At 38.5% G+C, this 15960-nt stretch overlaps 1 protein-coding gene across 1 annotated transcript in view; it reads right to left on the reverse strand.

The window, feature by feature from the left end:
* The window catches only part of NCKAP5 (NCK associated protein 5), a 334856-nt gene that overhangs the window by 42476 nt on the left and 276420 nt on the right, over positions 1 to 15960 (reverse strand). Inside the window, exons 11-13 of the mRNA XM_069021208.1 lie at positions 12014 to 15858; positions 11139 to 11316; positions 6908 to 6986 (exon numbers count right to left, since the gene is read on the reverse strand). Of these exons, the coding sequence (XP_068877309.1) occupies positions 6908 to 6986; positions 11139 to 11316; positions 12014 to 15858 (4102 nt within the window). The remainder of the gene's footprint in view (positions 1 to 6907; positions 6987 to 11138; positions 11317 to 12013; positions 15859 to 15960) is intronic.

A 15960-nucleotide genomic window follows, 5' to 3' on the forward strand; every position in this document is an offset into this window, starting at 1 on the left:
CTTCCCACCAGTGATGACTCATTTTAGCTGCTCTGGGTCAGAAAACCAAGCAAACAACAGCCACAGGTCATTTCAATGGTGTTGAAGGATCAGAAAATGAAGATTTTGGAATACAAAAGGGGAAGAATAGTGCTTGATAATTGCATGGAAATGTAAATGCTTTGGGGAAATTACAAGGAGGCAGCAAATGGCATAAATTTAGAGGGACTGACTGAGATATTTTGGTAAGTAAAAGTATGAATGAAACTGCTTTATACCCAGTTGAGCTCAGTTCGCTCACATTCACATATGCCTCTTGTCTGTATAGTTAGAACATGGTAGATAATATTGTGATGGTCTCTCACATCTTCCAGGACACTTTTGGCTCTAGATTTTGAGGCTTTTTTGGTTTGTATCAATTTTTTTTTTTTTAATGAAAAGGTTTGGATCCCAGCATTGCTCAGGGCAAGCAGTTTATTTTACTATTTATTAATTCATCATTGTTCTAGCAGTTGGGAACCCAGCCCTTTGGATTAACTGCCAAGCTGGAAGCTGGTTAGATACAAGTGAGCAGGTTTTTAAGATGCCTGCTACACAACCCCCATTTCAAGGCTCTAGCACACTTGTTAAGCAATACAGCCAGGACCTACAGATCTAACACCTACCTTTCAGCTTCCACGTGCACACAGGGCTTGGGAAAACAGCTTTGTTACGATGTGCAAATAAATCCATGCATACTTGTACCATTGCTCATATAGGGGGTTCATGAAAAATCTAATACCCTATCACAACTTGTATCAAAGGGAACATTTTGCAGATGTGAAATAGGAACAGACCCAGGCTGGAAATGGATTCAGTGATAACTGGTTTTGCTTGATGACTTTTATAGACAGCAACCTCACGTATAGAGACTTCTAGGCATTCCACAGCTTTGCTGTGGTGTTGTGATGGGGAAGATAAAGCAAACAATTTTCCTTTATCTGAAAATGTGTAAATGAATGATTCAACTGCCATATCAGTGATAAGATGATTGCTAAATGGTTCTTCTCAACTTCTATCAATGGCCTGATGAAAGGAATTAATGCTGACAGTGATAAATTGTTTTTTCAGGCAAGACAATGACAAGAGAGGACTTCTTTCGAGGTCAGAGGACTCTATCTGTTGAATGTTGTTCTTCATTACATGCATTGGAGGCACCCAATGATTTGCTGGGCATCTAAGCAACTTGTGGCTTATCCCTTTGCCTCTCCACAGGGATATGAATTGCCTCTCCTTACTGAATGCACAGGCTATAATACAGATCAGTTTGCTCACCATCTTTCCTCTCTCATTTATCCAGTTACATTTATCTCAGTAATCCACCACAGACCTCACATAACCTGTCTCCAGGTTTGGAGGGTTCCTTAATGTAAATGTGTTTGCTCAAATACATCAGACTTAATGGACATGCTTTAGGATGATGCATGTCAAATTTAATGTATTTACCATATTAATCAGGCTTGTTTCCTTCACATCTATTTCAATTCCCCAAGAATGAGAAAATATGAATTTAATAGCTGTTTACTTAGTACCCCAGTAAACACACCCAAAGCTTAAGTAGTTTGCATAATGGTGGACAAAACCAGGTGTTTGGCTTGGCAGAGGAGGTGTCCAGTACTTTTTTTCCTCTCATTGGAAACCTGGTACAAGCTTATTAAAGCAGAGTGACTGCTATTGTTTTCATAGAGCTTTGGAATAAGACATTGGATAATTTATATAAGTAAGCACTATGAGTATGTACATTAAATGGCACTTCAGAAATGAAATTTGAAATGTACTTTCTCAGTTCCAGTGTTCATCAGATCTAGATTTCAGGAAGAAACCAAGAGAAAAAAAAAGGCAGATTGCACTGAAGCAAGGATCTGTTGGTTAGAAATGGTTATTGGTATGGATACAGAAAGGCAGGCTCTGAATGGTAGTCTGGATTTGTGGGGAGTCAGACAATGAGCAGTACTGGGGTACCACACAGGCAGTAGAGTGACCACCAGTTTCAAATGATGGAGGTGAACAAACAAGAGGAGAAAGCTGAGACAAGAAAATGGATATATTTGTGGGAAAAACATACATAAGAACCAGGAAGAAAAGAGGAGCCAGAAACAAGTTTATCTGGAGCACTAGAAAGAATGCAGGTCCTTCTCATAGAAAAGTCTGCTCATTAAATGTGTTTTCTTATTATCATATATATAATTTCATAGTATGGCATAGTATGGCTGCTGAATAAAACAAAATCAGAATACAACAGCCAAGGTTACCCTCTTTAGTATTTGGTATGTCAATACAAACAATTGTAATGCTGTAATGTAATTCATTTTAAGTCAAACCCACTTCTATCTGCAACGTTACATGTTCTACCTTTGCTATCAGTAGATCTGTAAAATTGCTATCAAGGAGCTAGCAAATTAGCTATAAAACTTGCTGCGAGGGACTTTCCTGGTTTCTACTGAAAATGGAGTTTGATCACTTTGCAACATACAAACCTTAAAGGAGGGGATTTTAAAACAAAATGCAACATATAAAATACCCATTACACTTCCTCTCTAGAACATGAAGCATCTAAGGGATTCAACCAAATGCTCTCTAAAGAAGACAAATCTCCAAAAAGTTTCTTCAAAAGAAAAGTTTCTTCCTTTTTCTGACCAGATTGCCTTTAAATTATGCTGCAAAATCCTTCTGAAAGGTTGTTCTTGGAAAGCAGAAAAAACGATGATAAAGCCTGCTATAAGGCAGATGATTATCACAAACTTTAATGGAATTGAGCACTGGGCTACTGCAGAGCTACAAAAGAATCCCTTGACCTCAGTGTGTGTTTTTGTTCTGGCACAAAGCTGTGAAGTCTACAGTGCACTTTTAATGTTGCTTTGATTGTGTGGAAGCCCAGCCCTCTACCCAGCTAGAGACTTTTCAAAACCCTTTTAAGTCTCTGAAGGCATTTGCTCTGTATTATCTACAAGGTTCCCATTTAACACTGGATGAATCCAGAACAACTGAGCTGGACCTCCTCCAATGAAAATTTGACAAAAATTAGCTCCAAGTCTTTCTTCAAAGTTTCAAAAATCCTAGCTACATTTATCTTCATAATCTTTGTCCAGCTCTGAATTTCACTTGAAATTCTGCAAACAAACAACAGGGGTCAATGCACAGTTAGGTAATTTCTTGCCAGGAATTATGAATCTTTCTACTGTGGATTCTAACCCCAGCCTGCCTCAGGGATTTAACTCCCCACAAACCTTCAGTAGGAAGTACCTTGTGTTTCCAGTGGAGCAGGCAGTACCAATGACACCTAGATGCATTTTGGATTGCTACTACCAATTCTCCTGTTATCAAATATTTGCTCTCTAGACAACCCAGGTCTATTCAGATTGTTAAAATCTATTTTATTTTTACCAGTGATGTTATTTTGATGACAAAATCTACCTGCAGTGATGCCCCTGTTGTCAAAACTCAACAGGCTTTTACTAAACAATGAATCTGGCCTTTTAGCTCCATCAGTGACACGTTAAATATAACATTTGAAATCATAAGCTTTCAGTTCAATAAAACAATTTATTTAGATGAACAGCCAATACTTTCATGTACTCCCTGAATTTCAGTGCTTTAGACCAGAAGTGTTTGTTTGATTCACTTATGTTGCTAAGGATGAAATGACTGCTGGAAATCCACTATGGAAAATAAACATATTCACACATAGAATTATCTGTGACAAAAAAAGAAACCCTCTTTCTTTGTATTGAAACCTGAGAATAAATTGAATAGACTTGAAACTTTCTCAGACACTTCTCATCAGCCTATTTATGCTGAGGCTGTGTTTTGTGTGAAGCTTGAGTATATCATTAGCAAAAAGCTTATTCCATGCTGACTTGCTCCACTAGCAAATTTGCCACCCATTTCCGGTAACAATGAGAAAAGGAAACTGGACCCAGAAAATTTATCATCATGCAACTTTCAAGCTGGGGTTTGATAAATCACTGAGAAAATGGCACATTCAGTCTTTCCCTTCAGCCTCAGCAGAGGTTCATACCAACACTGAAGAATGATATGATTAATTATGACTAAATTTCCCTTTCATTACAGATATATTCCCAAAAAGAAAACAGCCTGGTAATTTGTGTATACCCAAAAATACTGTTGCTGCATACCCTAATATTCCCATGAGAAGCTGTCTGCAAGAAAGAGTTCTTCAGTAATTAGCAATTGTTTGCTTGTGCCATGGATTTTTGACTTCTCCCTTGAAGCTGTTTATCAATGAAAATTCTTAATGCATTATAATTAATACAATCACACTTTTGCAGAAGCAGCTGCTAATTTGAAACAGTACTTGAAATATGAAACATTGAACTTTTTAACAAATGCTTTGTTCCTTTCAAGATGTCCAATTATTACATTCTGCATGTAAAGGTGTCATCTGCCTTGTAAGTTTTTGGGCCATTGTGACAATGGGGAAATTCAAGACAAATAATGACACTTCTAGTCCCTCCCTTGAGGGGAACAGAATTCTTTTTCTTTGTAAAATGAAGGCACCTTTTTTTTATATTTACATGGGAACAATACTGTCAGGAGCTCGACACATCATCTGTGCATTCAATAAAGGAATTTTATTTATAGGAATACTTGAAGGCCTTGCTGTACCTCTCTGAGCTGGGAACTCTTGTCATGACATGAAGGGGAAGTCAACCTTTTTATCACGTCCTTCCTCTTACTAGGTACTTTAGCATTTTCCACTTCATCCCTCTTTCAAAACACGACTACTTTATTGCAAAGGGCTTGAGGAAAGAGCTCTGAAGATGGCTGGACCTCAAAGGGACACTCATGGATCCTTAGGTCTGCTGTCTGTGGAGGTGGGAGCACTGGTAGCATCTGTGCTGCCAGGGCCACGTTTGGCTTCCTCACTGACACTACAGCAAAGGCATCCAGGGCATAACATATTTTTTAAAACTTTCAAAATGGTTTTAAATATATTTTGAAGAACAGTATACCACAATATAAATGACTGCTTCACATGGAAATGATCATGTGTTCCTGGCATATATGAGGAGGAAAATTGTATATAACTGGGCATTGTTGCTTTCTTTCAACTGAGCAAATCTGAAGAGCCAGCAAAATACTTAAATTGGTTTAGATCAGCAACTGACAATTAAAAACCTAGTAACTGGTATTTTGCATGTTTTTTGATTAATGCACCTAGCAATATTTCACTATTAGAACGTGATGAACCAGAATTGTCTCCCATGACACCTACCTAGAAGACTGTCATTAGTATCTTGTTTATTAGTTAACTGGGCAGGACTGATGTCAGTTTAGTTCTTTTAGTGACAATGACAGCAACATGTGTTTTTCCTGCTGTATAAAAACCATATTCCCTGCTTAATCATAGCCTTTCTACGTCTTCCATACATTCGTCTCTAAGTCTGTTTTGATCAAACCCAGTAGAATAAATGCATTAAAATACAACTAAAACCCCACAGTGAACTTTGTTTTCTTAAAACAAGGAGGATTGGCCTTAAGATGACGGAGAGTAGATTTAGGAATTAGTAAGAAATTCTTTACTATAAGGGCGGTGATGCCATGGAACAAGTTAGTGAGAGAAACTGTGGCTGCACAGAGTTTCAGCAGGAAAAAAAAATCAGTATCTTTCTATGAAAACTTTGTAACAGAAAAATGCCAGAACCTCTATCAAGGAATTTTAAAAGCATCTGACCACCTGCTCCATAACCACTATGTCCTGTCAGAGACTCAGATTTAGTGCCTGTGGTAGGAACAAAATATTAATACTCTCAAAAGCCACCAGCACAATATATTACAGGACCCAATGAGAAAAAAAATATCTGGTACCAGAAAATGAGTCCTTTATGCACAGAATGATTGGCATGCATTTCTGTTTGCAGGGCTAGTGCCTACCCACACAAAGAATGCCCTCAGAGTCTCACATTGTACAAAGATCTTGTTATTCAGTTGCTGTCATGGAGCCAGGTTATGGCTGAGTTCTTGGAGAAGGAAGAGTTTAGGATTCTTTCCTTCAGGTAACACAGATAGAGTTTATTTGTCTGAATTTGGGACTGAAAGAGCTGTACAAGTCAATAAAGCATGCAAATATTTAAATTATTTGCCCCCAAAACCAATGTGTTTTGACATGATACCTCTGTTTGGACTTGCTGGGTTGGCAGTACTAGTGAAATGAAAGAGATTCTTGCTAGAAAATATGGAATCAGATTTTAATTTTTTAATGAAATTATTTACTGCAGTCTCTATCTGCAAAGGGAACTTGCTAAAGGTGACTTTTCTTGTTCAGTCAGTTCCTTATACTGACACACTGCTCTAATACAAACCTCAGACTTCTGGTGTGTCCTCCATTGCCTATTAGATATTTTTACATGTACTCAGATTAAAAATTAGTACATGCCAATCACAAGGCAGGGTGGATGGTGCTACCCTTCTACAGCAAAGGCAACTTTGTTTTCAATAACAGCTTTAAGGTCTTCTGAACAGACACCTGTTTGCTACTCCATGTGGTTTAGTTTATCACAGTAATCATTCTGCTATTTAAATTTTATTCTGAATTTTACTAATTCAAGGCCAAATGACAGAGTTACAGTATGTCAGTGTCACTCCCACTGAATGTGTCATGCACAACAACCCTTATGCAACCTACTAGTCCTGGAGGCTGAAATGATCTTTCATAACCACATCCCGAGATCTCCAGTCAAGCATTGCATTGACCACAAGGGTAATGGTATGTACTGATCTCATGCATTTGATGAAATCTGGCTATCCAGGAGCTAAATGAAGGCTAAAGCTGACATAAGGGGCAAACAAATAAAATAATGAAAATTAAACATGTCTTTTTCCCAAGAACTGACAGCAATAAAATGCAGTGTAAAATATAATTTTGTACCTATCACATGACTCTGACATGTAGTCCTTGTCATGGTGTCCTCCTCTTCTTCTTGCAGGTTTTCTGTGACTACTTTAGCCTGTACATAGTGCAACAACAAAAGTGAAGAACATCTGTGACTCTGTTTATGTTGTTTCATGACAACTACAGAATATTGTTCAGAAATAAATCAGAGTAAAGTTACATGGCAGCTAAGAGTGGATCTATAACCTGTCTTTTTCTGTGAATGATATACAATGATAAAAACTTTAATTTCATTCAAAATCACAATATGCAGCAGTGAAAAATAACCTTGGAAGATGTGCTTCTTCAAAATAAAAACCTAATATATCATACGGTATCTCTTTAGCTCAGTCTGCAAACACTGAACTTTGGCATTTTTATTTCCACCTCTGTTTAAAAACATTTATTAGCTAGACAGAGTGAAAAAAAATAATTTAAGAATGCAGTGCAGTCTAAGAGCCTGTATGTGGTATTCAAGTTTGTGTTATTCAAATTCCTCAGATATTCTGAGTTTTTTCAGACAAAGATGTATCTTCACCCGTTATTCTGCAGTCCTATTTCCCAAGTGGACAGATAATCTGAGAATCTCCCTGGCACACAGTGAAAGCCCCCTCCATCATGTGCCATCAGTGGCCACAATTCAGATCCAAGGACATATTTTCCTGCCATGCTACATAAATCAAACAGGAATAAAGATAATTCCAGGGTGACGAGAGCAGGGAAGGCAGCACCACAGAAAAAGTTGCTTTCAATGTCTCAGGGTTCTTAAATTATTTGCTAATCACTCTCTGCTGTTTTACACTGCTCACAGCACACTCACAATAACAAGACCACATTTTTAAATCGAAACTACTGGAATTTATCATCATTTGCACGACACATCTTCAATCACAGTGCAAATCCTGCTTGCTGGGTTACACAAGTAGCCCTGTTGACCTCTTGTGACCACCCTAAGTAACACACCAAAGATTCACTCTACATTTGTAAAAGTGCATTTGTCATCTCTCAATCCTAGGGATTTGATCACATCTTTTCTTTCTTCCAAAATGCCTCTCTTCAGGCTATGGAAAATGAGGAGGTGAGTGATCATTTGGCATCCAGTTCCGGGTGGAACAGTTTCTCACATTGGCAGAGTGCATGGCCAAGTGCTGCTGTGACATTTGACAATATTGCAATAGATCCCTGGGTGCTCCCCAAACACACAGACTGCACACATGGAGTGTGACACAAAGCTCCTGGTGTCTCGGGTTTGGTGCAACACTTCCACCTCACAAAGTGAAGCCCATGGCTGTTCTAAATCACACGGGGCTGTAATAAAATCACAAAGATGAAATGAAGCAGCGCAGCACAGAAATGAGTGTATCTCACCTTAAGCTCCAGCCAAGGACATGAAAAAATACTGGAGAATGTGGAATATCCTTGGTGTAGGCTATAGTGTTATGTATTTCTGCTGGCTGGCCTTTAGAGCAAAGTGCTTTTTTGATGAACACTAACGGGAAGTGTATCCCTCTGAAGGTGAATGCACAAGGCCACCACTGGTAGAACATTGCTTTTTCCATAAATTCAGTGGAAGCCCAGCAATAACATTCTTTGCATGAACAGAAATCAGAGGTAATCGGTGCATGTGTTATGGCAGAACAGTGCCTCAAGCCTTTACCTGGCACATCATAAGAAAAGTGATTTAATCATCAAAAATTAAATAGCTTTTAAAGGAAAAAAACTTGCTAGAAAATTAATGTTAAAAACTGTTCTGGCCAGGATTTGAAGCAGCAACATATATCTGATAAGCAGCTTGGAAATACAGCAGCTTCTGCACTGAACCGTAAGACTGAGTGCACTTTGCATTGTTCAGAAAAGAAAAGAAATCTTCCTGGTTTAGGGCTTTTCAAAAGATTTATGCTGTTTTCTCCAAAAGCTATAATTTTGTCTTTTTATGAGGAAAAAAAATGCACAACAGGCCACTCTACTGCATGTGACTGTTTTCAGTCACAGCTATCTCCCAGCCCTTTGCAATTTGCTTCAAAGTAAGCAGACACCAAAGAATAACTGGAAATGATAGTAATAAAATTCATGAACTTTGAATTTAAAGACTTTGCATTGTTTTTCTTTTAGAAGTTTGGAGGACAAGATGAAATATCACATATTGAGGAATCTCAAGGTATATCTCTTTCATAAGTTAGCATTAATAACCGTAAGCACATTTTAAATCTCATTATTCTAGATGTCCTCAGTCTTTTGGCACTAGATATTTCTTTCAGGAATTAAGTGCCACAGTAAACACAATATGAAACTCAAAAAAGTGAAACATATAAATGTAACTTAATCTCCAAAAACAATATAAAAATACTCTGTTTCTGTGCTAACAAAAGCGTGTATGGTGTAACAGAAGTAATGCCTTTTCACCATGACTAACATGTCCTTAAAAACTAAATAGTATAATTAGCATATCTCCATTATTTACATACATTAAGGACAATCTTTGTAGTTCCCTCATAAAATGAAGTGTGTTTCTCGAAGATATACTTAAAACACTATTATTGCAGCATTTAGAAAGACTTCACAAAATGACAGACAAAAAGCACAGCAAATTATTGCAGCATTAGAAAATAATAAGTTAGAAAGAAATTGTAGAAGCAATGTGTAGAGTTTTTTGTACTTCTGTACAGTGAAGATATACCCTAAGCTGTCAGGACCATATTAAATGGGGCATAGTTAAACTGAGTGGCTCTGATAAGGGGCTCTGCTTTGCTATCTAAGTTCTAGATCAGTTGGATTGAATTTCCTGCATATTGCACATTTCCAGACTTTCATTCTCTCTCTTTCCTTTCGGTGACACTACAAGGACAGCCTTAGATATGCTTATAATTTGTGGTTTTATAATGCAGGAGACATCTACATTTTCAAAGAAGAGATGATACCAGAGGAGTCAGGAGGAAAGTTTTCAAACACATTCACTTTGCATATGTTCCCTGTAAGTTTTTAAAAAATGACCTTGCAGATGTTTCCAGGAAAGACATCTGTATTAAAGTAAAAAAAAAGAAAAAAAGAAAAATTTGCCTGAATTTGAAACATGTATGGAATGCCTTGACTTCAAGCATCCTAAACATCATCCCTAAGCTGAGCTTTTTCAGCTCCCATTATGAAGCTTTTTGCAATGTTCCCAGAGAATTTGTATTTCAGATTCCCTCAGATGAAATATTTGTATATGCTGCACTTCAGTAACTCAGTTCTATCTAAACAACAAAAGTAACAGCTTCACAGTAAGCATTATATTTGGCACAAGTTTCCAGACTGTTAAAATTGTGGTTATGGCTAATAATCATCATGATAATATGGACAGGATGGCTATCTCAGGAATGAGGTAAAAAATGCTATAGGGCTAAAGCATCTCTGTTCTCCTTGTGCTGGACTTTAAATCATCATAGGATAGGCCCTTGCTTTTTAAAGGCAAGACACTGCTCATTAAATTCTGAGGTTAATTAAAAGAAGCTTCACCAGGAAAGGCACCCCTTCAGCCTGACTTTAGGTTACAATCTTAGAGTCTGTGTGAACACTTCTCAATGCAGTAAAGTTAGTCCAGAACCAGAATCTAACAGCTAACAGAAAATAAGATGATTTTTCTTCTACATTGCAACATTCCTCCTCTCTGGGGTATTAAATGATCAGGTACAGTTAGTACCTTATTGAAGAATAAAACTAACTGCAGGGCAGTAACAGGGAGATTTTTAATGGCACAAAGAGAGATGCAGGTCCAATGTATGTTTTTGCTTTTGAACATTCCTTCTTGAGTGACAAATATTCCCAAATATAAACACAAATACTTTGTGTTTTCCACATCAGCTGTGCACCTTTTGGCTTAATGACTTCTATAATGTTCAGAGGAATGCTCAATATTGGCATGCAATTTTCAGGGAAAGGGGAAAAAAAAATTAAAAAATAATGGTCCTATTATTTCACTCTACTACAGTATGATTATAGCATCATTGTGCATGTATCTTCACTGGAATTGAATTGCCAGCAAAAGCAGTAGGATCTTCATGACTCTCTGTATAATGTGGCCTATAGTCAAGCTGCCAACTTCTGTATTAATTCGCAATCCTCCAGCTACACAAAATCTTTCTATCTTATATATAAACAGTTATTATCCTGTTTGCCTGCAATGGAAATAAGAAACACATCTGGAAGTTAAAAAGAAGGTAATAATGTTTTTGTGTACTGAAGCACTTACCAGGGTCTGATTCTGCATTTCCATATCAGCTTTTGTGTTGCTGTTTTTCTTGTGGTTTCCTTGAGAGCTGATAGAGTTGCCATGAAGAGAGGAGCCCTGGGAGCTGCCCTTCGACACACTCCTGTAGGAAACATTATTTGATCCACTTTCTGTCTGCTGAGCTGCTTTCTTATCAACTCTGCAGGTAGAGAGTGATTCCTCTGATAAATTGCATTGCCCGTCTTCAATCGCTCTACTTTCCCATTCCTTTAATGTTTAAAGTAACCTCTCTGTGTCTTTCTGTCTCTAGACCTTTGAGTGATAAATGTTTCTAACTAGCCTTGATCAAACCTGTCACTTGCAATTTCAGGTAGTATATCAATTTAGCCTTTCACATATAATGATTTATATTATATTTGGGACTGTTGTGGGGCAAACGTGAAAACACAATATACCACTTGCTAAGTTCTTCTGTGACCAAAGGTTGTGATAGCTAGAAATTTAATTAATTCTGACAGGTTACCAAATATGTATTTTCTGGTTACAGTACAGGAAGATGGAACACATTAAAACATGTACCTAATTACCCTCTATCTTTACACACCATCTGCCTAGATTCTTGATTTCTGGAATAATTTGAATTATCAGCTTGGATGTAATTCGCCTATCTTTAATTTCAAAGACCAATGGTTTGGTTAACAAAGTAACATGAACAAAATTATCATCTCATTGTTAATTTTTTTTTTTTCCTGTAGAGATTAAAGTCCCAGCTGTGCACCTACTGTTTGCTACTGTGCATTCTTATCACAAAAGGAACATACATTGAGCTTCGCATCTGGGCATCTGTAAAGCTACATGGACATCAGCACATCCCAAATTGTGCTCTGGAGTTTTACCTGTTTAAAAGCTCTCTCATAAAACTGTCTTTTGGTGAGTAGGCAGCTGTGGTGGAACCTCTGACTTGTTCACACTCAATCTCACCAGGAGGGTCCTGGGAAGGCTTCATAAATTTGCTCTCCATGGCTAAAATGTCACCATTGTCTGTTTTCCTGTTAATTTCATTTTCTATTTCACAGTGTTGTTCAGTTTTCTTTTTTTCTTTTCTTCTCTCTAATTTTGCCTGCTTAATTCCAAATCCTGAAACTTTTGCATCCTTTTTTTCCACTTTAGTTTTAGGAACATCAGTTTTCCTGCTACTCAGTGCTGGGAGCTTACTCTTTCGGAAGCCAAACCAACTGGCTATAGAAGGTCCAGTCTTTTGTTTAGTCTCCACAGTGGGAGATTTGGTTTGTCCCTGACCCTTTTGCACATTTTCTTGAATGCATAACATGACTTTCTCCTCTATTGTAGGCTGCAGAGATGGTGAACTCAAAAGATCATTAACCTTCTCAGAGGTTTCTGATAATTTTAAAGACATTTGCTGTCTTCGGGACTTTGTTGCTTCCAGTTTATGAGGACACTTTACTCCATCAAAGCTTTGGAAGGACAAAATTTGTTGGGAAGATACAGCAGCTGAGGCTTCTAACTCCAATTCTGCTGACAGAACACTTTTTTTACCTTGAGCTTCGTGCTTAAAGCTTTCAGTGCTTTTCTCACTCTGCACAGATAGACTGCATGCATCTTTCTGAGAAGAGGGTTTGTTTCCATCACATTTTGAAGCATGGTGAAACTGGTCTACTTTTTGAGATGATCTGAAGGGCAGTTTGCTTGGGCTTCCATGCTGGCTATTGCAACTGGTCATATTTCCAAGAGAGCCTTGTCTAGGATAAGAATTTTCTGTGGGTTTAGTAGTATATAAAAGAGTCTCTGGTGTCACTGCTGACCCAGAAATAGCCTTGATTTGAAGCCCTTCCATGGCTGAGTTCTGCCTTGTTAGAGAATTCCCTCTGTCAGAAGTGTTTGTAATAATCTGAGTCCGTACTTTCCCAGGACCTTCTGTCACAGGGGCAGATGGCTTCTCCCCTGTGTGAATGCTGAAACTCTGACTACGAGCTTTTGCTCCATTCATGCCCAGAGCTGGCTTCAAGTGTGACTTGTTGCCAGAAGAAACAGACCTCTTAACTAATTTGTTTTCTAATCCATCTTCTCTGTCTACCACCAAGCTGCAGTTTTCATGTGAATGAGCGGATGCTGTATCCATACTAAGTCCCACAGCACAATTATTTTTAACTTCAGTATCAGACTTGGAGTCCTTTAATTCCGCATCCATTGCACCTTTGGTGGTTACACACACAGACTCAGTTTGCTTGTACTTACTGGAACTCACATTACTTTTGGAGGCTGCATTTATACTGTCTTTTTCCTGCTTCCCTGGTACAGTAGAGCTCTTGCGGAGAAGCTGGGGAGATTTGACAAATAATTTCAGTCCCACAGGGAGACGGGTTTTCATTCCTCTCTCATTAGAGTTTTGAGGAGCATGTGCAGCATCACCGGCATGCAACAGTGTTGAGGGGAAATTGTTTACCTGAGATAGCAAAGGCTCACTTGTGCTTGTTGTATGACATTGAGGAGTTGTGGGGAGAATGTTTGGCATCTTTTGTAGCTGATCCACACCACTGTCACTGGAAATATTGTTTTTGCTGGAATATGTGTCTTGTGAAGAAGTTGTTTCCAATGACGGACAACATAGCGAGAAGGACCTGGCTGTCTGAAAATCTGTGCTGGAATATTCACGATTTCTGTGGAGACCCAGCTGATTAGGGTTTTTTGGGCAGACTTGCTTTGTGGAAACTTTGGAAAGTCCTTGGCATGCACTGTGGGATTGCTGAGATGTGCATTTATTTTGCATAATTCCTTCTGCATTTTCTTGAAGGTAAGATAATTCAATTTTGGCCCCAGAAGATACATTTTTTGCTTGCATTTCATGACTAGATTGATTATGAAAGCCAGAGTTCACAGTTCCTTTTAATGGAGATGATTTCAGTATATTTTTTGCTGTTTCAGTGGGACGAGCTCCTCCTAACTTTACTGCTAGAGGTGGAGAATTAGCATAATTAGGCCGAATCAACAAGGATGTTGACCTGCCTGGAGGAAGGGGTGGGGATGGAGACCGGGCTTCTACAGCAGCTAAATCACAATGAAAGTCTCTGGTTGGAGGTTCTCCATAGCTACTGGGCTCTATAAGGTGCTGAGGCAACAGTGGTGATGCTAGACTCTGACTCTTTGGATACTTTGACCCATCTCCTCTGCCTGGACGTTTCAAGTCAGGCAGGGGGTGGGCAGGGGGCTTTGGAACCTGAAAGTCGACTTTAGAGTCAAAATGACGAGGTGGGCTTTGGGCCTTTTTGAATCTTGAAAGCTTTACAGGTGGCAGAGCAGGTGATTTCTCAAGGGCTGTGGGGCCCACTGCCAGAGCTACAGGTGCCTCCCCACTCTCAGTCATCACAGTTTTTTGGGGAGAAAATTTACTTCTGCTGGGTATTTTAGTTACATTTGGCTTTTGATTGATTCCTGCATGCACAGTGGAGCTTGAATTGACCTTGCATGATGCATCATACACTGGCTTCACTAGTTTTTGTCGTGAAGTATTTTGCTGTGTCACTCTTCCACAGCGTGAAGATTCACTGCAGGTCAAGGGGACAACTGCATTTTTATTCCCTGTATTATCTTCAAGAGTATTTTTCCCAGTTTCATCTTCCTGTCTTTCTAAAGCAGTGTAGTTTCTAGCATTGGGTCGTGGCTGCAAATCAGTTCTTCCCTGAGGTATAAGTTCAGTGTATTCTACACTGGACGTAGTCTGTGGCTGGTTGATTGAAATCTCATTTCTTGTTACAGTGACAACTCCAGTTTGATGTGAGCTGAATTCAATTGGCTCACCATCCTTAGCATCATATATTACTGTAATGCACTCTTCAGAAGAGGTCTTTTTTATAACCTTTTGTTGTTTAATGAAATTACATGTCTTCGGCCTAATGTCTGAGTGAACAGGTATCTGGTTCTCTTCTTTGTCAGTAGATACAAACTGAGAATTCTCCGTGACTTTGAGCAAGTCAGAGGTCTTTGTGTACCTCTCAGGAAAGGGAGTTGATAATAAATCTGATGGACTTTTCTCATCACTGCTTTCTATATGCAATTCATCCAAGACTTCATTGTCATCAGTATCTGAAAGCTGAAAATTAAAGTCCTTCCAGCCCATATTAGAATGGCTTTGATTTAACTGCAATTCAGGCAGCTTTGCTCTGGTGCATGATTTTACTTCTGCCTGAAATCCACTGACAAAACTAGTCAATTTTTCAGGTCTTTCCTTTGAATTAAAAAATGAACTTCTTTCTGGCAAATGTTTCCTTTTAGGATCCCAGTCAAAGAGACTGTCAGAAATGCTATGAGTTAATTTGCTACAAGAGGTCCTGCAGTCTTTGCTTGGTACTTCCTGTGGCAACAGTAAGGATGAAGAGTCATCATCTGCGTCATCATGTGAATCTGAATCATAAGAGAAAGTTTTGTTGTGTTCAATGCAAATACTTCCCATTTCCATTGGCTTACAATGGGTTTGTTCACTATGGCTGCCACATTTAATTCCAGGGGAATATATTCCTTCGTTGGAGTTCATGCAATCTTTGTAACCCCATTTTGATATTACTGAAGGTGGTTCAAGAAATATCTTTTGCTTCTGCAATTTCTTCAGCCCTTCTAAGATATGGTTTTCCTTGATACGAGTTGGAGGTAGATCATCTGCAGGGCTTGAGAGGTTGCTTGGGAGTGAAGAACCAATGCTTATTCTTTTATCCCATCTCATGGATGACTGTCAAAATAAAATAAAAATCACAAAGTAATTGTCAATAAAAGTGTTCCATTTTGGTAAAGAGATACAGGAGTTGCATAAGGGCATTACATTCCACTCTTT

Source organism: Aphelocoma coerulescens, chromosome 7 (assembly GCF_041296385.1).
Source record: "Aphelocoma coerulescens isolate FSJ_1873_10779 chromosome 7, UR_Acoe_1.0, whole genome shotgun sequence".
Lineage (NCBI taxonomy): Eukaryota > Metazoa > Chordata > Aves > Passeriformes > Corvidae > Aphelocoma > Aphelocoma coerulescens.